This window comes from Lagenorhynchus albirostris, chromosome 7, assembly GCF_949774975.1.
Source record: "Lagenorhynchus albirostris chromosome 7, mLagAlb1.1, whole genome shotgun sequence".
Taxonomy (NCBI): domain Eukaryota; kingdom Metazoa; phylum Chordata; class Mammalia; order Artiodactyla; family Delphinidae; genus Lagenorhynchus; species Lagenorhynchus albirostris.
The window spans coordinates 21,231,106-21,253,856 of NC_083101.1; the positions used below are offsets into that span (position 1 = coordinate 21,231,106).

Here is a 22,751-nt window from a genome sequence, read left to right on the forward strand (position 1 = left end):
AGGAATGTGATAATCTATCAGTTAAAAAAATTGTTCTTATTATGATAACCAATTTTAGTATTTCATTGATCTTGGATAATTTAACTAAGATTCCTAGAAACCTTGCACTAGACATCGTTACCTATGCTTTTAAACCTTAGAATCTCAGGATTGGAAGGGATATTAAAGATCATCTCACTTTAGACAACCTATGAACAGTCCTTTGTTTAGTGACAAGGGACGTCACTGGTGGTTCTCTGTTATTTATATGCCAACATTCTCTACAAAATGTTGGTATCTTAATCACCAGTAATCAGCTGTCTTTCCCCCTTCTCCTTCCAACTACTGCCCTTCTTTCTCACTCTCCTGCGTTACTGACCAAGAGCAGAGTACTTTGGGACCTTTGTTGCTAGTTTTCCTCCCCACTCCAAGGAACAAAGTAATTCATGTCTTCGACTCAATTATTGACTGAAGAGAATCACAGGGGAGAGAGTGGGGATGATAAATTAGTACCTGGTGCAAATTGTTAATATGAATTCTTTATTATTATCCATCTCCTGTGTATTTAAACAAAATTAACAGCATAAGAACTGATTTTTAAAACAAATTTGGTCTCAAGCACTCAGAGAGGATAAGTAATTTTACTGCCTTGGTTGAAGAATTGTGACTCTTAATAGGTGAATTGCCTTTTTTTTTCTTTAACTCTTTCCCAGCATGCACATGCACATTCATCTGGATACTTCATAACTCAAGATTCTGCATTTGGGAATCTTATTCTTCCTGTTTTACCTCGCCTTGACCCAGAATGAAGAAAATATTTGTAACAAAAGTAACTTTGTAATATCAAATGCCAAAGCTACTATCAGTCAGTGCTATACAAACTGTGACTTGCCGAATTTTGGTGAACTTTTACATATTTTGTTTCTTTAAAAGAAAGATATGTGTAAGTGAAAGCAAAACAGAAGGGTGACCAGGATGATGATAGCTCTGGAAGCTGTATTATCTGAGGAACTGATTATGCTACCCATGACTGTAACTTTTGTGTAATGCAGTTTGATTTTTAATTCTGAGTCAGACTCTGAATTGGATGTGGTCATATAAACCCACCCCACCACCAGCTAGTTGGACTGAGTATATTATGTCTACAGTAGACTTTCAAGAACCATTTAAAGTACTTAACTTTAAACAAATGAGGGTGCTTTTTAAAAATGTGAACCAATAGGCTTAAATAAGTTTCATTCACATTTGCTGTTTATAGAATTGATATCAGTGTACCTTTTGAGTTTATAATCAACGTATCCTGAAATACCCTTTAACTTGTGACTCGTTCCCCTATTCTCAATTTTAAAGGAAAACCCAAGATAAGACTAAGTTACCAACCAGTCTTAAACATCTTTTATAAACCTATGCCACTACAAATTATGTGACTAAATGCTGTTAAAAACAATTAATAAGCAATGTAGTTTTAAATTTTGCATATGCTCTTGTTTAGTGTTACTGCATGAATGCTGTGCCTGTACAGTTTTACTGCCCATTTTTGCTCTAATTAGAAACATTAACTAAAGTTGAGCCCCTTTTTGGTTATTGTAAAAAGGAAAGAATTAGGTTAAGCCAGTTTCTCAACGTGATACATCTTTAACAGAATCCAGGGTGCTTATTTAAATATGCAGTCCCTACAGCTGACCCTAGTCCCACGGAATTAGTGTCTCTAATTCAAAATAAAGTCTGAAAACCATGGGTTAGAGAATTCAGTTGTAGGTCCCTGAAACTTAGAGGTCGTTTAGCTAACCGACATTTTTTTACTTTTAATAGGACTGAAATTAAGTTTTCTACTATATCACAGATACAGTATTTTTTATAACTGACCTCATCTTGGCCTTGAGTCCCCATCCTCTCTGGTGGTAGCCTAAAATTTAAACTTTATATTCCACTTTGGGTCAATAATTAGAATAAGTCCATCTCCCTTTTTGAAGAGTTTCTTCTCTCTCCTTCCCTTAGATATTTGTACCAACCACACAGCCCCATCTTACCCCAACTATATGAAAAGGAGTGGACAATTCTAGATATGGCTGCGCCATTTAGATTCTTTCTGTTGAGAACTGCGACTGCTTTTCTTCATTTGGGTGAGTTGGCAGCTGTCCCCATCGTAATGGTCACCATTGCAGCAAAGGTGCCCTTTCTTCTGCTGCTGAGGGTCACCTGGGGCCTTTGCCTCTGCCCTGCCTCAGGTCCACATAGCTAGCCTTGGCCCTTCTTATCGTGGTCCTCATTTCCTTGAATTGATTTGACTAAGCTTCTGTTCTGTGCGATCCAGGAGCTACTGGCATCGTTCTAAATCTACCGATGCTAAGGAGATACATTTTTTGGATTGTATAGTTTTTTATTGTTGAAGCCTCTGCCAAATGTGTGACTTTTATAACCTCGGTAAAGAGGTCTTTTCCCAGTGGTATCTTTTCTGGTCTCAGCCTTTCAAATAGAGTAAGCACTTCCTTCACCCCTCTCCTTTGAGTCACGTACAAATTCAGTTCAGTTCCATGTGTATTTTTTAATACCTACTCTGTAAAGCTGTGCCCCGGGGGGAAAAGGAGAGTAAGACTTGCTCTTAAAGAGGTCACGGTGGAGAGGATCCTACTGTGGTACAGCAGTGAGGAAGCCAGCGTCCAGTGAGTGGCACAGGAGCCGCATCCCGGAGACGGGCCGTCTACACAGGCCTAGGAGTATCGATGGGATTTTACCTGGCAGGGGAGGGAAGAGCTGCTCCAGGGAGAGGTCAGGATTTCATAGTCAAAGAGAGGTAGGGACTACGACAGTTGTGAGGACTGCAGAGGATAATGGAGAGGGCAGCAGTGGGCTCGTCAGAAGCCCTGAGGACACGCGCCAGCGTTGCTTCCCTCGGAGCGCGCGTGTGTGTGGCTAACCCACTTAACCTTGAGCTTTACGTGTCACTCTGTCTCATCTGTATAACGGGCACAGAACACACTCTGCCTACTCCATAAAGTGTCTAGATCAGTATTTTTCAAAGTGTAGGTCTCAACACGTTACCGAATTGAGAGGCCAACTTAATAGCTGAATGGGGTGTGACCCGCTTTTTTTTTTTATATATAAAATAGAAAATATCAGAGTACATGGCACGTAATAATAGGAGGTTTTGTTCATGAGTCTTCCTTTTCTGTGTGTTTTACTTATTTTGTTTATTGTATGCTCCACTAGCACGTAAGGTCTTTGAAGGCAAGGGCTTTTGTTCCCTCCTTCCTTTTTGTTTACTACTGTATTCTGCTGAGAATAGTATTTGGCATATTGTAGGTAGTTAATACTTACTTAATTGAAGGAATGAATGAATGAATAAATATGACCTGAATCATGATATAAAGGTTTTTTTTTTTTTTACTGTGAAATGGCAAAAATGTTTTGAAAGCCACTGCTAAATAATACAGACGATAGTGCTTTGTATGACTCTGGAATAAAAACTGAAATGACTTAATAATTTCAAAGGCAGATTTTTTTTTTCCTGAACAATCTATAAGCTGTCTCATTATTTGTCTCAGTTCTTTGCTTTACTTTGGCAATAAAAACTCAGCTTTTATATGCACTTAAGGCCCACTGAGGCAAGGGTTTTGGCAAATATGGTTACACTCAGAATAGAAGATCGACAGAGAGGACATCGGTTCGTTAGTGCAGTTGGTCCCCCCACTGGAATCCTACCAGCTGGCACTAGCCCATTTCAGTAGCATTAAGTTCAACCAGTATTTACTGAGTGCTACCTCCTCACCTCTGTCTGCACAGTGACTAGCACACAGTTGACACCCACAGCTTTTTTTAATGAGCAAATAAAGAATGAACATGTATGGAGGAGAACTTGGCTGTCCTCAAGAATCTGACAGTCTAGAGTAGGTGACACTAGTAGCTAATGCTATAGCGCACCAGTAGTGAGGAAGGAATGAGTACATGAGCGTGGAAGGACCAGTGAAGGCTCCATCGGAGAACAATCATTTGAACTTGGCTTTCAAGATGAGAGATTCCAGCCGGGAAAGATAGGAGAGCAACATTCAGAGCAAAAGAAAAACCTGCACAAAGGCAGGCAGGAGAGCCGGTGTAGGGGCCATTGTGAAGCAACCAAAAGTCCAGTTTGGTTGGACTTGTATGGACCTTGTGGGTAAATTTGTATATGGCAATAATTAGAATGAAGCCAATTCCAAGAGTCTGGAATTCCAGGGTGAGGCAAATGTCTAGCCCAGTATAGAGCTGGGAGTGACTGAACATTTTTGAGCACAGGCAGGTATAGAGATGAACCAATTAGGCCCTCATGAGCTCTTGGGAAAGGGGGACTTGCAAGGCACCAGAAGAATTTTCACTCTCAGTTTCTACTGAGAATTCAGACAGGCGTGTTCTGTTTACATCCACGCCTCAGCTCCAGCCCCATCTACCTCTGCTGTCTCTTCCGCTTAGTTCTTGGATTCTTAACCCAAATTTCTGTTTCTTCACCTCCCCCCTTATCTGTCTTTCGCTCTCACAGCTTTCCTCTAGAGCTCTACCTCTAAGAACCTTTTAAGAAAGAAAAAGCAAGGCATCCTTGCAAATATTCATTTAACCTTCACGACAGCTCAGTGAGTGGACGTTCTTAGTCGTCTACTCAGCACAAATTCTTCCTTTCCCCTTCCTAACAATACTCAGATTTTTATTGAGCATGACTCTTCCCCAATACAGCCAGTGTGCCGACTGTCTCAGCAACAGGGGTGGGCCTTACGTGCTCCAAACCGATCAGGATGACTCCCTCTTGCCACAGCTGGTCAGCACGTGGTATATCACAGACCACGGGAACTGGTTCAAGAGTGGACACGTTACCCAAGTTCAACCCAAATGAGACTGCAGGAGAGGTTTGCTGCACGTATGGAAAAGATATTTTTTCACCTTTCTGAGACTGCTACCAAAAGGGAGTCTTTCTAGATGTGTAAAAGGAAATCATATATATATTTTTTTCCTGAGTGTTGTTGGCAGCCGTCATGTGACCATGAGGTGGAACAGCCTTAGGATGAAGCCACCACGATAAAAGGTGCAACAGAGAAATATAGAGAAACTGGGTCCTTGAGGACATCATTGCACAGCTGAGTCAATTCCTACAGTGCCGCCCTTCCTCTATGGAAGGGTATGTATGGGGGTAGTAAACCCTCATTATTGTTTAAGCCAGATTAAAGTAGGTTTTCTGTCACTTGCCATCTAAACACAAGATGTACTAACTTGCTAAGTGATCTCTTAGCCACACAGCTAGGAGGTGGGAGAGCAGAACTCAAAACTCCCATCTCGCCTCGGGTGCCACCTCCACTGCCTGCCTTTCGCTCTTGGTTGCCACCAGAGTGAGCTGCCCGCTCTTCCCTCCCTTGCGGTTCAGCCTCCTGCCCTGCACCTGCGGCCCCCAACCCTCCCATGACGTCCTTTCCTGATGATGCCCTGCTGTGATGTCTGGAATTCCTTTGGTTCAATCACCAAAATATATCTGTACATACGTTCGAACTCTTTCTAGTCCCTGGCTTCCTCTCGAGGTCTCCAGGTCTCCAGTGCCTCTCAGGAGGAGGCAGATCAGGGGTTACATCCCGGCTGCAGGTTCAGCTAGTGTCTGGCTCACTCACCATTGCCCCTCCAGAATATTCATTTCCTTTCAAAATCCACTTCTTAAAAATGCATGCCCCCTCCCCCCTTAAAAACGCCAGCATCACCGTTGCCCAGTACTCTGCCTGGGTGCTCCCTCCCCTTCTTTAAGGACTCGACTACTACTTCACAGTCGTCCTCTCCCCTGCGTTACCCCTGCTGCTGTCCTGGAGGTATCGGCAGCCACTGTCGTGTGACCTAATACCCTAGTCTCCCAGGTCCTTGACATCCTGGGCTCTAAAGACTGCCTTCCCCATTCTTGAGTCACCAGACTCAGGCCATTCTCTGAAGCTGGAGTCAGATAGTCCTCTTCTGCCCCAAGTTCTGCATCCCCTCCTGAGCCACATGCTCTCAGGTTCCACACTGTCAGTTATTTCTCTGCATTCCTAGCTTTCTCCACAGAATCACGCTTTTTGCCTATAAATGTGCACCTACTTAAAGACAGTCTGATGATCTTACATTTTGTCCAAGGCTGGACTAACCGTCCCTTCACCGCTAGACAGCATTTGCTTCTACAGCACCTCCCACTAGCACATCTAATCACCCTACCTGCATTTGTGGCCATATGATACTCTGCCTTACTTGCTGTAATGGATGAATGGTTTACATTCTTTTGAAAGCTGGTTTCTTCATTTGTCTTCCATTGATCTACATCCTATTATTTACTGTCCCATTTCTCTGCTTCCCTGTGTAACTCCTGAAAAGAGTTGTCTATGCCAACTGCCTTTAATTCCTGTCTCCATATTGTCTCTGGAACTCACCCTAATCAAGCTTATGTCTCCACAAATTCACTGAAATTATTCTTGTAAAACCACCAGTTGTCTCCACGTGGCCAAATCCAGTTGTCAATCTTCATCCCTTGTCTCGCTTGAACTTTCAGCAGCATTTTCCATAACGAATCACTCCCTCTTTCTTTTCTTTCTTTCTTTTTTTTTTTGCCACGCCGAACAGCATGTGGGATCTAACCTGTGACCCCTGCCGTGGAAGCGCAGAGTCCTAACCACTGGACTGCCAGGGAAGTCCCCCCCTCACTCCCTCTTTCTTGAAACGCTCTCTGCACCTGTCTTCAGCAGCCCTGCACTCTCCTGGTTTTTTCCTCCTTCCTTATTGGTTGTTTCTTCTCAGTCTCATTTATTGGCTTCTCCTCCTTCCAAATGCAAAATGTTGGAATACCCTGGAGATCAGCCTTTCCATCTCCTTTCTATCTACAGTCATTCCCTGGGTAATCTTCATACAGTAGTATGGCTTAAGTACAATCTTCTGATTGCTTTCAAACTGAAGTCCCCAACCCTGAGCTCTCTTTGTGTTGGTCAGTCTCCTGAGATGGCTGCCACCCAATCCCTCTAGGCACATGCCACTCTTCTCATCAAAAGGTGGAGTCTGTGTTCCCTCCGCTCGCATGTGCTGGCCCTGTGACATGTTTTGACAAATAGGATATGGCAGAAGAGGTGCTATGTCATTTTGGACCCATCCTTTATGAAGCCTGACAACTTCTGATCTCGTCCTTTCTGGAGAAACCAGTCGCCACGTAAGAAGTCTGACTCCCTGAGGTGCCAGATATGTGAATGAAGATACTCTGGACCTTCCCACGTAGCCCACTACTGAATGCAGCCAAGTGAGTGATCCCAGCTGATGCCACATAGAGCAGAACTGCACAGCTGAGCCAGTCAGTCAACCCACAGGATGATAAATAATAAATTGTTGCTGTTTTAAACTCCTAAATTTTGGGGTAGTTTATTTATTATGCAGCAAAAGATAACTGAAATACCCTTGATCTCCAAACTCCCATATCCACCGTCAAACTGACATCTCCACTTGGAAGTCTAATAGGCAACCAAACTTAACATGTCCAGACTTGGACGCTTAATGCCTCACCTTCCCAGCATACTCTTCCCCCGGCATTCCCTGACTCAGTAAATGGCTATTTGCACAGCCATAAATCATAGGAGTTATTCTGGACTCCTTTCTCACACTCCTCTTTCAATCGTAGCAGCTCTAGCCTCAAAGTATATCCAGAATCCCGTGAATTCTTACTACTTCCACTTCTAACATCTTGCTCCAAGCCACCATCATCATATACCTAGACTTCTGCAACAGACTTCTAACTGGCTTTCCTCCTTCCACATTTGTCCCCTTTCCTTCATCTCACCCCACAGTTGGGAATTTCAACACAACAGCCAGAGTGATATTTTAAAAATGTAAGTAAGGCATCTGAAAAGATGCTCAGCATCACTAATCATTAGGGAAATGCAAATAATAAACCACAAAGATGGCTGCTGTCAAAAAAAAAAACCAAATGAATCAAAAAACAAATGTTGGTGAGAATGTGGAGAAATTGGAACCCTCGTGCACTGTTGGTAGGAATGTAAAATGGTGCAGCTGCTGTGGAAAACAGTATGTTCGTTCCTCAAAAAATTAAACATAGAGTTATCCTTCGATCCAGTAATTCTGCTTCTGGGCATAAACCCAGAAGAACTGAAAGCAGGGACTCAAACAGATATGTCTGCACCCATGTTCACAGCAGAATCATTCACAAAAGCCAAAAGGTGGGAACAACTTAAATAGCCATCATCGGGCGAATACATAAACTATGGTATATACATACGACAGAATATTATTCAGCTTTAAAAGGGAATGAAATTCTGATACATGCTACAACACAGATGATCCCTGAAGCCACTATGCTAAGTGAAATAAGCCAGACACAGAAGGACAAATATGCCACTTATATGAGATGTCTAGAGTAGTCAAATTCATAGAAACAGAAAGTAGAATGGTGGTTTTACTCAGGGGCCGGGAGAAGGGGGAAATGAGTTATTATTTAATGGGTACTGAGTTACACTGTGGGATGATGAAAAAGTTCTGGAAATGAACAGTCGTGATGGTTGCACAACAATGTGAATATACTTAACGCCACTGAACTGTAACATTTAAAAATGGTTAAAATGGTAAATTTTCTGTACATTTTACCATAGTAATTTTTTAATATAAGTTAAGATCATGTCTTTTCTCTAATGAGTTTCCATCTCACTAAGAATAAAAGCCAAAATCTTTACAATAGATTACAACTATACAAAATATTGTCAAATGAGTCTTTGTTGGAACAAAGAGAATTTAGCTGAAAACAGGCAACGTTTTTCCCCCCTTGAATCTTAATGTACTCTTTTCTCTTTCCCTCTTAGAGTTATTAAGCTTTTCTACTGAGAGGCTGTTGATCTACTGAAAACTGCCAGTGACCAAAATGACAATTGGAATTTGAGCCAAAAGTATATGTGCTTCCACCTCGTGCTAGAACTGACAGGTCTGAATGATAAAGAATGTCAGTCCCTGGTCCCAAGTGACATTCTTATTCTTTGCAGCTTTGGTCACACAAACCAGTCTGGTCCATCAGACAGAAAGCAGTTTGACCTGCGATGCCCAGCCCTTCCACTCTACCGGAAGGTGATGATGTTTTCTTAGACCCTGCTGTCTGCCTCAATGTCAGGCGAAAGCAACTTTGAAGAGCGAGGGACCTCCCCCCGCTTTTCCCTCTGCCTGGCACGGTCTTCCCCCCTTTACCCATGTAGCTTTGCTCCCTCAACAGTCTCAAGTCTTTACTTAAATGTCATCTTTTAAATGATGCCTTCTTGGACCACTGTATTCAAAATTTCATCTCCTTTTATCAGCAACCTTGCTTAATTTTTCTCTGGACACTTGGCACCCTCTAACATAGAATGTAACTGACTTTCTTATTTTGTTTATTGTCTGCCTTCTCCCACTAGAATATAAGGGCTGTAAGTGCAAATACTTTTGTGTGTGTGTGTGTGTGTGTGGTTTTCACTGATATATACCCCCAGTACTTAGGATAGTGCCTGGCATATTATAACAAGTGTCCAAACATTTTAATGAACAAATGAAATAAGTCTGACCATCTAAAGGGAAAACTGGCATCTTGGTCCTCAGCATGGACCCTCTCCCCAAGTGAATGTACACATAGACATACACACAAAAAAACCTACGCCTGTAATCTTAGGGGTTCCTAGACTCCCTGAAACCCAGCCACGGGTGCCAGGTTAAAACTCTTCGGTCAGAAGGAATTTAGCTGTACCTCTTTGGGTGCTTCTCCGGTGCAGTCTTTTGGAAATCTTCTCCATGCCACAGATGTTATGACTGTTGGGAGTCTCCCAGGAGATTCCAGAGCCTTGTAACATTGTAGCCAATACAGTGAGGCTGGCAGCCATAATTCTGTTAAGAAAACAGGAGTGTGTGCCAGCCCCTCATTATTCATTACCGAGCTATTAATTCAAGTTCTCTTAGGAAAACGTCCAACAGTGAAAAGACAGGCTCTGAGCAGCCGCAAGCTAAAGCACAGCCAGCCCTCTGTCCTGGTGTCCCGGGTTAGCCGCTTCTTGGGGCAAATGCTGAGCTGCCCCCTTTGAACACACCTGGCTCCTTGGGGATGGGAGTTGCCCTGCAGGGGTGACAGTGACCGGGTCCTGGTCCTGTTCAACGTTGCTAACTCCCGAGGCTGCAGAATCCAAGAGGACTGGCTGCTCCTTAGAGGAGGAGCTCACATGTCCAGCGTGCCGGGCAAGAACTGAAGGTTGAGTAAGACTTTCACAAAAGAAAGGGGTGATGGCAGAGGAGCGGGTGGAAGGAGAGGGCCTCCTGGGCAGAGGGGAGGAGCAGGCCCAGTGCAGAGACGCGGGAGTGGGGTAACAGCACGAGCCAGCCTCCACGTGGAGGGTATGGCGCTTTATCAGAAGGGCTTTGGAGAGCCATGGGTGGGGTAATGATAGAATAAGGTGTGCGTTTAGTGAGATTTTCCCAGGAAGCAGTGGAGGATAGACTAGTAGAGGCAAGAAGACCACTCAGGTTGCTTTTACGTGATCCTGGGGCAAGTGGTATGGGCTGACCAAGCTGGTGGCAGTGAGCAGAATGGGAAGGGGAGAGATTCAAGGGTTATTAAGGCGGGTAGAATTATCCAATGATGGAAACACAATGGAGGATGAGAGAGGAATGGGGGGAGAGGGAGGATGGAGGTCATGGAAAATGTCAGGTTTCTGGCTTGGGCAACACGGTGGATACAAGCGCCATTACCTTAGGAAGAAATACGGGTGGGACCTGGGTCGAGGAGCCCTTCTCAGCTGCGGCTCCACTAGAGAATTAAGCACTGCTGCCCTAAGGCCTCCACCGTCTGGAAGGAATGAGCGTCTCTCCCCTGATCTAGGATGGCACTAGTTCTCAGGAGAACTGAGAAAACAGGCACTCGGGTTGCATTCTGCATTCTGCGGTTCAGACAAAGAGCCCCAGTTGAAAAAGTTTTCGATAACGTAGGTCTGCTTATGCTCAGGCCATGGGAGGGGGTGAAATCGCCCTGACAAAGTGTGTAAAATTGAATCAGTATAAATGACAGAGTCAAGGGACGAGGTGCCTGAGAATCTAGAGACGCATCAAAAAAATCAGGAGACAGTGACACCTTAAGTCCTCATGGAAGCCAAGGAGAAGGTCACTTCAGACAGAAGAGGCTGGCCAAGCTGTTTCCCACAGCGGTGGCTGCACCACTGGTGACGCTGGAGAGGATTCTTGGGGTACATGTGGGCAAACACTTCTAACTTTAGTAGTTATGTATTGTTATCTCTAGGTACTGCAAGTAATCCAGCATTTATGTAGTAATATAAATAACATAGCTAACAGTTAATATTTTTTGACAGTTACTAGGTACTGGCCATTGTTCTAAGTGCTGTATATGTATTACTATTCTTACTTAATCCTCACCACAATCCTACAAGCTAGATATTGTTATCCCCTTTTTAAAGATGAAGAAATTGAGGCACAGAGAGGTCAAATAACTTGCCCAAGGTCACAGAACTAGTAAGAGGCAGAACTGGGATTTGAACCTGAGGGGTTTGACTCCAGGAACCCTGCTTTAAAAAAAAGGATTTATTTCTGGCTTACTCAAGTAAAAGAGAAGGATCAATTTCAAGAAAATAGCAAATAAATAATAGAACAAGTGGACTCAGCTATCACAAAATTGTTAAGGAGGGACACGAATGACTGACACTTGGGAAACAGTGGCCTGGCTGCATTGTTACATTGAGGAGAAATGCATGATAGTGAGCTGTACATAGTCTGTACATGTCCTGAGACTACAGGACAAAAGGCAACATCTAGATAATGCTGTTCCCTGCCTATGGGGAGGTCCAGTCGCATCCTTTCAATTCTGGGCCATTATCCTAGGGACAGAAACAACAAACCACAAATATCGTATTAACTGTTATCTGTCAAAAATGTTATTTGTTATTGGTGGGCGTTAGATTCTTTAATAATGTCTTGAAAGATTCACTGGGTTTTTTAAATGACCAAACTCTTACACATTATCACCATACTGAAGTGTATTAGAAATGTGCTAAATTACTTCCATGACTGCATTCTGAACATTTCAACAGCTGAGTACATTGTAAATACTCCGGCAGGAATTTTGATTTCTCATCCTTATTTCTTTGGGATCCCATGAGTAATACAAGAAGCTTGTTTATTGCTGAAATATATCTTGCTTAATGTCTTTCATGTCTGTCCCTGGTGTCTTACCAGCAAAAATGGTGGTGAAAATGATCCTAAGCAGAGGAAGAAATCAAACAGGGAAACCGAAAGAAGAAACAGAAAAGGGAATGTACTGGGGAAGGAAGATGGGCTGCACACCTTCTGGGGCTCCAGTCCTTTTCTGGGAGAGGGCAAGAAAAAGGAGATGGAACAGACTGAAACAAGCCAAAAGGTATTGTTCCTGAGAGATGCCCTCAGGCACTGGGAAAGAATGTCTTGGCACCTAAGGGAGAGTGGGCAGGCACCAGGCCATTGACGCCTCTAGCTCTGTCTACCCTACCTAATACACCCTTGCTGGTCCTTGCCTGCAGGTTCTCTCATTCTTTCAAGGTTTCGGTAGCACATAGTTTCCAGAGCAATGCCATGAGGAGTATTTGTCCTCAGGCCTAGAAGGCCATGTGCTACCCCAGGCCTTTTGGGGCCCTGGCTCAGTGTGCCCATCTTGGGTACTTTCAGCATGATGGATCACATCTCAATCTGTATGTTACAACTAAGGCTGCTGGGATCAACCATATTTCCACAGATCTACTCTCTGTATTAAAGGGAGAGACAAAATGTGTTGCTATCTAGTAGATGCAAACCAGGCCATGTTAACAATTAAAATTTCACTGGTTCTTGCCATTACTGTTACAACTCACCATCCTTGCCTGAAAATGTTCCTTGGGTATCATCTAGAGGGCCTTACTTGTATTTGCCAGCATCGTTACTCTCACTCTCCTCAGGTCCTTCCTTTCAGCTTGAAGATTCTGTGATTCTATAAGACTGGTAGGGAGGGTTGTGGAGTCTCTAGTACAAGAGCTTTTTGTGTGTTTATTTTAAAGTCTGCCTTATAGAAAATTTCAAACATCTACAAAAAAAGAGAGAAGAGTATAATGAATTCTCATGTACCCACTGATCTGCTTTAACGATTTATATCCCATCTACACCTCCATCTTCTCTACCCCTCTGGATTATTTTGAAGAAGATTCTTAAATATTTTAGCATAGATCTCAAAAAGACAACTCATTTTTAAAAAATCTAGTGCAGGAGTTTTTAAACTTGGGTTTATGTATGTAATGTTGCATGCAAATACGCATCTTCTTGAGAAAATGACCTACAGCTCTCATCAAATTTTTTAACTGGTTCAGGAGTCTAAGATTTTAAAAATCATTGCTCTAAGCAAAACAATGAGAAGAGATTAAATTTGCTTTAGGGTCAATATTTGTGAATGAAACCTCTCATCTTTTCACCATTACCACCATTACTTAAGTATTTTTCAGAAACTTGTTTCCTAGGAATGATTTTAGCTGTTGTATATATAGAACAGTAAATTTCAACTTTAAAAGGTTTTAGGATTAAATGCACTCTCCAAAAGCCATAAATACTAATTTAAAGAGCAGAAAAACATTAGAGGCATGTATACAATGGTCAATATACAGTCACCATGAGAGCTTTCCAAATGGGCCCTCAGCCTGCCAAGTGAAGGAATCTACATCAGAGAACCAGAGGGAGAGTCAGTCAGAACTGATTTCACCAGAAGCATTAGCTCAGAGGCAGAGAATACAGGCACAGAACTGCTCAAAATGTCCCTACGTTTTGCAAAATACAAAGGACAACATACTTCCAGAAATGTGATGCTAAAATAAAAAAATTCAGAAACTATGCATACTGCTGATTAAGTTAAAATTACGCAGTTATTTTAATAAAACAGACATAAAATATACATTAACATTTTCTTTATTTTCAAAAATCTGGGTTAAACAGGCAAGCTGCATGTACATAAACCAAACCAAACAACACACCAACAACTTAAAAAAAACAAAACAAAAAAACCCCAGAACCTTGCAAATTGTTAAGACTATACTGGACTATCAACTAGAGGGCTGGACTAAATGAACAAGAAACCCTGACGCTCTATGACATAAAACTGATGCCATACGTGCTTTCCCACTCGGGTGATCCCACGTGCACATACATGTGTGTACATGTGCAGGCATCACTGGAGGAAGAAAGAAAAAGTTGAAAATGGTACAATAAAATAATTCAAGTTACTGGCCATTTCCTCTGTCCTTCAGAGTGATGTTTCCAGTGTTAAGAAATTATGGATGCCTCCTCTACATTTAAAAAAAAATCCAGAACAGTGAAAACACCAGGACACAGTTTTATTGCTATCTTTTGGAACGTACGGCTACACAGAAAATATTAAAAATTTCAATAAAAGCAACGTGTTTCTTGTCTAAGTAGTTAAAGTGAACAGACTTTTGTTAGTCACAGCCAAGCAGGAGGAGACCCTGGGAAAGGTTATAATTGGAGCTTTTCCAGAAGAGGCTCCTACCATCTGCAAGAGGTTTGCTATGCTTCAGAAGGAAAAAAGAAGCAAACGCAAAGCAACCAATTCACTTTTGCATTTCTAAATTTAAAGTAAACATGCTGGTGTTGTTGAAATTTTAATTTCCAGTTTAAATTGTCATGACCACTTGGGGCACAGACAAAACCTTTATATGACCAGGAAGGAACTGAGCAAGGCCAATGACACTCAGTGTTCCTGTGTGTTTTCAAGTCTGTTCAGTGCAAGCAAATGAAAACCAAAAGAAAGCAACCCAGCTTTAGTTCTAACACTGATAACTGTAGACCCTGGAAGGAAGTAATTTAGTGGGTTTTTTTGTGTTTTTGTTTGTTTTTACTGCTTTTATTCCCTTACTATCTGAATTTAAACACAGTTCCATAAAACTTCAAGTATAGCTAAGGAAAGCACCTCACTGCCCCCAGCGAGCTTCCTGCTGTTGAAACTGAACTTTTCTGGCATTTGTATTCTAAAACAAGTTTCATTTCTCCTGATCTCTTGTTAAAACACAGATTTTATCTTCTGTAATTTTCTAATTTTGCACCTGTTGTTAGTTCCGAGTTTGGGAAGAGTGGAGAAGCACACAGGATGGCCTCCACAAGCTCTGGTCTAGGCTATCAGACACCAGGACGAACGTGGGGACCCCTTGCCTTTTCTCACTTGGAAGCAAGGGACTCTTTCAGGATAGTGTTTTAAATGGTAGTGGGGAAAACAGCAATTTAAATTTTATTTGTAGAAAAAAGTATCTGAATTTTCTATTTTTACTATAATGATCATGCATCACTTCAGTAATAAAAATAAACACAATGCTGTGAGGTGGCAATTGTTTTTAGGTCCATTTTCTTGTATTAGTTCAGCCCATTTTACGTGAGGACTTTGGGCATTTGGGGAGATTTTTGTCTTCTCGCCATATTACCTATTTAAAAGCATACATCTTTCTTCCAGTGGGTAATGATCTGACACCCCACAGTCCCTTGAAATTATGATATTCAACAACAACAAAATTTAACCAAGCTTTGTAGGTTGCAGTATAATTTATCTTTTTAAGAATAGTACATAGATGGTTTACTTCAATGCTTGTCACAACTAAAAATATTTTCCATATCTTTGCACATAAAATGTGTATCAAATACCAAAGTCACAACTTTTCCCCTCAGAATTCCCTATCGTTTCCTGGCACTTGGTGCTATAGAGTAGAAGTCTGGAGCCAGAATGTTCTTTTGTTTTCTGATAGGCAACTTATTTCTGTCTGACTGAATGCCTACAGGATTTTTCATTCTTTATCCTTGGTAGTTTAAAATTTTGCCAGGAGGTGATTAGGTACAAGTCTCTTTCACTTGTTTTTTTTTTGGCCTGGAATGCAGTGAGACCTTTCAATCTAAATACACAGATTTTTGTTTTGTTCAGGAAAGATTTCATTTTTATAGTCTAATGATATTTTTCTTAATATACTCCTTCCATCAGGAAAGCAAATACCAGTAATGTTAGCTAATGTTCTGTCTTCCAAATCCATTATCTTTCCCCTATTTTCATCTCCTGTTTCTTTTGAAAGAATGATAGGAAGAAAATCTCGTTTGTCCTTCACACTGATATATATATATATATTTTTGGCCACATCCCGCAGCATGCGGGATTACTTCCCTGACCAGGGATCGAACCCGTGCCCCCTGAAGTGGAAGCGTGGCGTCTTAACCACTGGACCGCCAGGGAAGTCCCACACTGAGTTTTTTATAAGCATCTGTATTATTCTTTTCTACTTCCAATGTGGATTTTAATCTGCTATTGTGTTTTTAGCTTCCTTGAAATCCTTCTTTCCAGTTTATCTTCTTTTTCATTTTATTCCGTTGCCTTTTTCTCTTAATCCATTCCCATTTTAAGATAACATACTATTGCTGCATAGAAGCAATTCTTCTGTTCCTTCAATTATGACAAAGAGAATCCTAAAATTTTCTTGTTTCTTGCAGTAGACTACTTTCAACTGTTCTGGAAGTTGTTCATTTTCCTTCATTCAGTCACATTTTTTTTTTTAATGCCGCATTTGTTTTCTCTATACTCATCCTTAAATGGTCCTTTCTCCTCAAACCCAGTATTTGCCTTTCATTTTGCTATCTGTCCACTTGAGTGTTGGTCAAATCCCTTTTTTGGATGCACAGGTTGAGGGTAAGAAGATGTACATATTTCCATGTCCAGTTTCTAGTTTAACACTTTTCTATTGAAGTGGCATCCTTTTCCTTTCTATTGTCTGGTTTTCTGGATCTCTGATCCAACACCATACATGAAAAATCACAATATTTGCATTTTCTGCTACTTGCTTATTTATTGTTTTTGTCCTCACCTAAAGGGCGTTTTTCTCAGAATGCACTATGCCTCCAACAGATCCTCTCTGCTTGCTGCTCACATTTTAGCCCTAGAACTTGGAGCTGGACTGAATGAAGAAGAGGTGGGTGGGGAGATGGGAGAGAGGGTGGGATAGAGAAGCTTTTCACTTTATAGTGTGGCATCTGGTTAAGAGAAAGGATAAGCCAGTTATTTTTCTGGCACCAGAGCTCTGAGTAAGGAGACTGACATGGTTAATGAGAACAAGTATTAAATATCTTTCAGATTTTCTATTTCACAGAACCTGTTTCATGAAGCAAAGCGAAAGAAAACAGTGAGCTACAACCTGAAAGGTTTTGTCTCACTTTACTTCCAAATGCCTTGTAAATTGTATTGATTCCTTCTAGATTCTAGAATTGAGAGGTGGCCTTCTTCTGGGTCTATATGAGTGTTTTTCTTGGAAGGCAGGAAGTCAATGGGGCCTTCTGCCAGACAGCTCCATTAATTAATTTTTAAAAATCCAAATCTTCCAACTATGGTATGGAGGAAAGATTCTTGATTAATTTTCTAGTCCTGAATCTACTACTTATTGTCTTGCTGACCTTGGATGGGCCCTTTAATATCTCTGGGCTTCGATTTTCTTATTGGTAAAATGGGGGATTTTGATTAGGCTGTCTCAGAGTTACCTATAACCTTTTATTTTTTTAAGCCTCAAAACAAAAAAATCCCCATGCCCTGATAAAGGAAAGAATAGAAAACAAATGACTAAATAAGTATATTTTGCTATGAGGTTGCTTTAGCCTAAAGATTATAAAAATCCTCTGACATCAAAATTAAAAAGTGAAAGCAAAAACCCTGAGCATGTAATTGTGATGTAGGCTAGGAAGTCCTTTACATTTTAAGCAATGATACCCATTCAAAACAGGTGCAGTTTGTAAACGACTTGACTTTTATTAGAATAAACTGGCATGAACATCTGCCCTTTAAGGTAGACAATAGATAATATGAGTTATTTATTGGATAAACACAGAAGGTTCTCAGTAGGCAGAAAATGTTATACTTATTCATAGAAAACCACCAGGCTTTCCAGGAACTATTGAATTATACCAATATATTGAATTAGTAAGAGAGTACATATAAGATATGACACAGTATGGTTTGAGAAATGAAATATTTCCCAAACAAATAGAAACTGTTTAATTTTTTAAAAGCTCTGTGATAAATGGACCTCTTTGGGCCTGAAGAAGGCAGTTTAGTTTAATGCATTGAGCACTGTATTTGGAGTCAGAAGACCTGGGTTCAAACTTAAGTTCTCCAACTTATTAGCTCTGTGAGACTTTGGGAAATTTACTTAACTTCTCTGAGCCTTGGTTTCTCAGTAAGTAAAATGGGAATAATTAGACCTACCCTGCAGAGCTGTTGTGAGAATTAAATGAGAATACGAGGAAGCTGTGCGAAAGCACTTACCACAGTTAGTCAAATCTGAATCTTCCAGAAACTTATTTGAACAAATCAGTAAAAATAACTACAGTTAAATGTAAATCAATTAAATCAGTTATTCTGACCATAAAATATTTAGGAGCCCATTCTCAGTGGGGGAGAGGGATCTATCTAATTGCTTTTAATAGTAATGGAAGCAATATGCATCTACATATAATCCAGTGATTTTTCTTTTTGGTCTTAACAAGTATTTCTTGAAATTATTAATTTCCATATGAACTGCATTAGATAAACAATAAAGCACTTTAATTGAGCATAAAAATCTGATTCTTATCAACAATTAAAACATAGGGAACCTCTCTGGATTTCTCGGGCTATAAAGAACTAGAAGTACTCAAAATCATCATCAAAATAGGCAAACTTTGCCAGAAGGATGGGCAGCCTCCCTCAAAGGAGTTTTGGGAAATCCTATGATGTCAGGATACATGGATACAGAACACATAGGAACTTCCAGAGATAAGCTAGTTTTTCATTCCCCACAGCCTCCTCTTCTCTCAGAAAGGGAGTTCAGCCTTAGGTCATCACCAATCTCTCCCTTCACTCCTGTTTTTGCTTAGGTGATAATTTATATGGAAAAACACAACGAAGATTTTTACCTAAGAACTTTGCCTAAACAACTGAATGTTTTTCTCTTAAAACAGAGCATTAAATTCACCCCAAAAGTAAAAGCATTTAAAGATACACGTGAATTCGAAACTTTTAATGCATTCTTCGGTTCAGGGCTGTTTGTTAACAGTTTCTCAATATGTATGGGTCTTAACTTAGGCTTAATTGGAGCGCCTGAGGGAAAATGAGGTAACTCTTCTTTGAGATCGTCATCGTTTGCATTTCTTGCTGCCTAAAGTTAACTGGTTACTAGCTCAAGAACCCACTGTTAGCAATCCAGATTTCAACAAAAGCAACAAAGTGATGCTTGTTTGATAAGAGTACTATTTAAACATAAATATTTGTTTATTTAAGTGGTAACAATGTGGTTAGTGTTAGCCTAACCTGAGAAAAATAACATTCTGCTGCCTGTAGAGATAGCAAAATAATTTAAAGAGCTGTCAAACTTAAAATTTCAAGAAAATTGTTATTCCTAAAGCAAGCGTTCCAATATAGCGAGAAGCACTCACTTAGGAGATTCAGTATATGATCTTGAGGAATTAGGAATTTTGCCTCCTAGTTTTGCCACTTCCTAACTACGTGGCCTTGAGGAACTACAGAAATGTAACATTATTCACTTTGGAGATGGTCTTTTCCGATGATCTCCTTTCACAGCTGAGGAAAGTGAGACCAGCATTTACCAAGTGAGTAGAGAAGGCGCTGCCAGCCTGGTAATCTTCCTTCTATAGCCAGAGGCTTCCGCTTCTACAGGAGGATTATTTTGTCTAGATCTTCTCCACAGCTGTCTATGAACATGCTGATAGGGTGGGTATAGCGCGATGCTTTTAATGAGGTTGAATTAAAATAAAAATCAAAGTAACAGAGTTTCACACTTCTATAAACATTTATCAGTCAGGGCAGATTAATACAGCATATAATCCAAGGAAAGCTGGGAAATGCCACATGACAGAGGAGACCATTTCTTTCACAACTTTGGTTAGGTTTTCCCATAATACTTCCCTTTGCAAACACACTAAACCATGGGAAAACTTTCTCCTAACGCCTCTCAGGGCTTCTCTGTACTTTAATTGTTTTTGCTTATATCTGAGGTATCAGGGCTTGGAGGTGCTGGAGGTAGAATTTATGGGTATAAATGTGACCACATTATCAGGTTTGCTTTCCTCTTCAAGTTTAACAGTTTAAAGGAGAGAGAATCTCCATAATGGAAGGAATAAGTGGTATAGTGCAGATCAGGTGAATAATATTATTACTCTTACCAAAGGTTGTAACTAAAATAACTAAGATTTATTGCATAAATAATACTATGTGCCCGGTGCTGTGTTAAAGCCTTTATACTTCATTGAATCATACCCTTCAAGCTGATGCCCCCATCACCTCTGCTGGAATAAACTTCCAAGGGGAGACTGGCTAAATTCTGGGGAGGAGGTACCAGGCGAGCGGGGCTTCCTTTAGAGCAGGTGCAGAAGGTGCTGGGGGCAAGAGCTCACCCAAAGGACTCCCTGGGTCGTCCCATAACACCTTCAGCACCACCATTCCTGAGGCAGAGCCACGGCCACTTGAGCCTCGGTGAATGTGCAAGTTCCCGGTATTCATTCCCACTTTTGAATACAAAAAACACTAAAGGTAAGTAGAGAAAAAACTCTTAACCTCCCTCTTTCTTCTCTTGGGAATCTCCTTTCTCCTGGCTTAGGCCAAGAGTAGAAAACCCTGCAGTCCCCAGAGGGTATGGTTTACAGCTGGCCGAAAAGACAGAACAACTGCCTTAGCTCTGAAGCCCAACAAGAACTAGCTACTCTGCCCCCCTTCAGATCCTCTGAGCATGGACACACCATATAGATGGATAGGTGCTTCACCATATTAGCAGGTTTACTAGGTGTTATCACATATAAACTTAAAGTGTGTGTGCCCATACACACATACACATCTACACACAAATATATAATAGACAAAGTACCTATACAGTGGGTGGCACAGGAGGCATGCAATGAATGGCATTTAGTTTGCTGAGATACGATTCTTTCCTTCCATCAGGTACCACTGGAGATTCTACCTCCTGACTTTGATTATAATCATTCACTTCAGAACTCTGAGGGTTGAAAGCCCATCAAATAGGTGATAAGCGACAAACCTGAGGCAGAGATTGTTACTCAGCTGATAAAAAGCCACTATCAACAGAAAGATTACAGCCTCTGGATCAGTTATTGCTACTTTTGGAAATGTTAAAATCTGAAAAGATCCCAGTGATATCTAATGGCAATTTCTTCTCAATCGATTTAAAATAAAAATGGAGGTTTTATTAATTATGCTGCAGGCCCTGCCCAGTAGTTCACATAGGTTATATTTCTGTTTAAGTGCAGTACTGACAAGAAAAACAACCATGTGCTTTTCTCAAACAACATTTCCTTTGGGTGTTCACCCACTAAAGGAAACTGTACCTTGTGTTTTGTGTCTCTTTTAATCAAAACCTTAAAATCCCTATAGGAAACTACAACAGAACAGTGTGCAATATCAAGTCATAACACTGCTTATTAAATATTACCTGTTATTTATATACAGATGGAGACATACCAAAGTTAATCTATATTCAGGAAAGATCAACTAGTAAACGAAATAAATGTGCAGGAACTAAAAAAGGAACAACATTAAACCTTAAGGCAGCATTGGTTGAGTCTTCTCTGGTAAAGGAAGTATGATATATTTCAATGACCAGTGAATGATTTTTTAAAACAATTAAAATAAATACTAAAATAATGTTTTGAAAAAGAAATAAGGCTGATTTTAGGACTCCTACAAAATGAATGTATACTAGACTTTCAACTGTGGACTGGAAAACATACACAGGAACAAAATGGTATGAAGTTGTAGCAGTCTTTCCTCAAATACAAAATAAAGATTCCCTAGAAATTATTATTATTATTAATTAGTCCTCTTTGGGCTCCTTTTTCACTTATTCAGAGCAGTTATTATAACATTCTGTTAATGTTTGAATGACAAGTGGTCAGATTTAATCTCACCTGAGTGAAATGATTTCAAACTACACTGATAACCTATCATCATGGTCTGATTTTTCAACTCTGTACTTGTTGCTGGGTTTGCTTACCTGGTAGGTTGCCTACATCCTCGTGTCCCAAGCATTGGTGCCAACCTAAAATGATGAGATCTCTTGTGGCTGAAAGAGTCATACTTTGACAAAAATATTTCAAAACTCTTTAATAAACATGTTTTGGAATTTGTTTTCTTTGCAGCTTGTTCTGTTGGATTTTCCTGGTTACGCCTGAAAATTACTTTCAGTTGTTTTACAGTCCAGTGCTATATGCTGGAACAACTGTATGACACAAGGAACAGATGAAAAAAAAAACCTCTAAAAAATGTTCAAACGAAAATAGCTTTCACATGACGCTGAGAAAGAAAACGTAGGCACTTCTGCTTCAGGAGGTTTTTCACGTTTTGATCGCAGACCGCTTTTCCAAGACACTTTCTCTACTACTAGAAATTCCCTCATTGTACAAACCATCTAGTTCATTGGAAACCTTGTTCTCACAAGCACCGTTTGGTGCATTAATCTTTTCTCATAAAACTGTCTCCACTGATGCAGAGGTCAAGTCCTCCCAGGGCTGAGAGCAGTCCCCACTTTCCTATCAGCATGACTGAGCGTAGCTCCACGACCTTCCATCAACCAAGGCTGCTTGCTCTGCAGGACCAAGTTATCCATCAACAAAACATAAGGAGGAGTGCCAGGTGCCATTTTTCTCCTGGAAATAGTTAACATGTCTGCCTCTCCCTTCCTAGTTCCTCACTGTGA

At 40.8% G+C, this 22,751-nt stretch overlaps 1 protein-coding gene across 10 annotated transcripts in view; it reads left to right on the forward strand.

Moving 5' to 3' along the window:
* Positions 1–22,751, forward strand: part of INIP (INTS3 and NABP interacting protein) — a 54,886-nt gene that overhangs the window by 26,444 nt on the left and 5,691 nt on the right. For 3 of the 10 annotated variants that reach the window (XM_060154611.1, XM_060154613.1, XM_060154610.1), the window contains one exon: positions 693–3,463. In XM_060154611.1, the coding sequence (XP_060010594.1) occupies positions 693–788 (96 nt within the window). In that variant the 3' untranslated portion in view covers positions 789–3,463. Of the gene's footprint in view, positions 1–692; positions 3,464–8,981; positions 9,064–12,195; positions 12,826–20,980; positions 22,183–22,751 lie in introns of those variants that run through there. The other 7 variants (XM_060154604.1, XM_060154607.1, XM_060154606.1 and 4 more) reach the window with 7 other exon arrangements.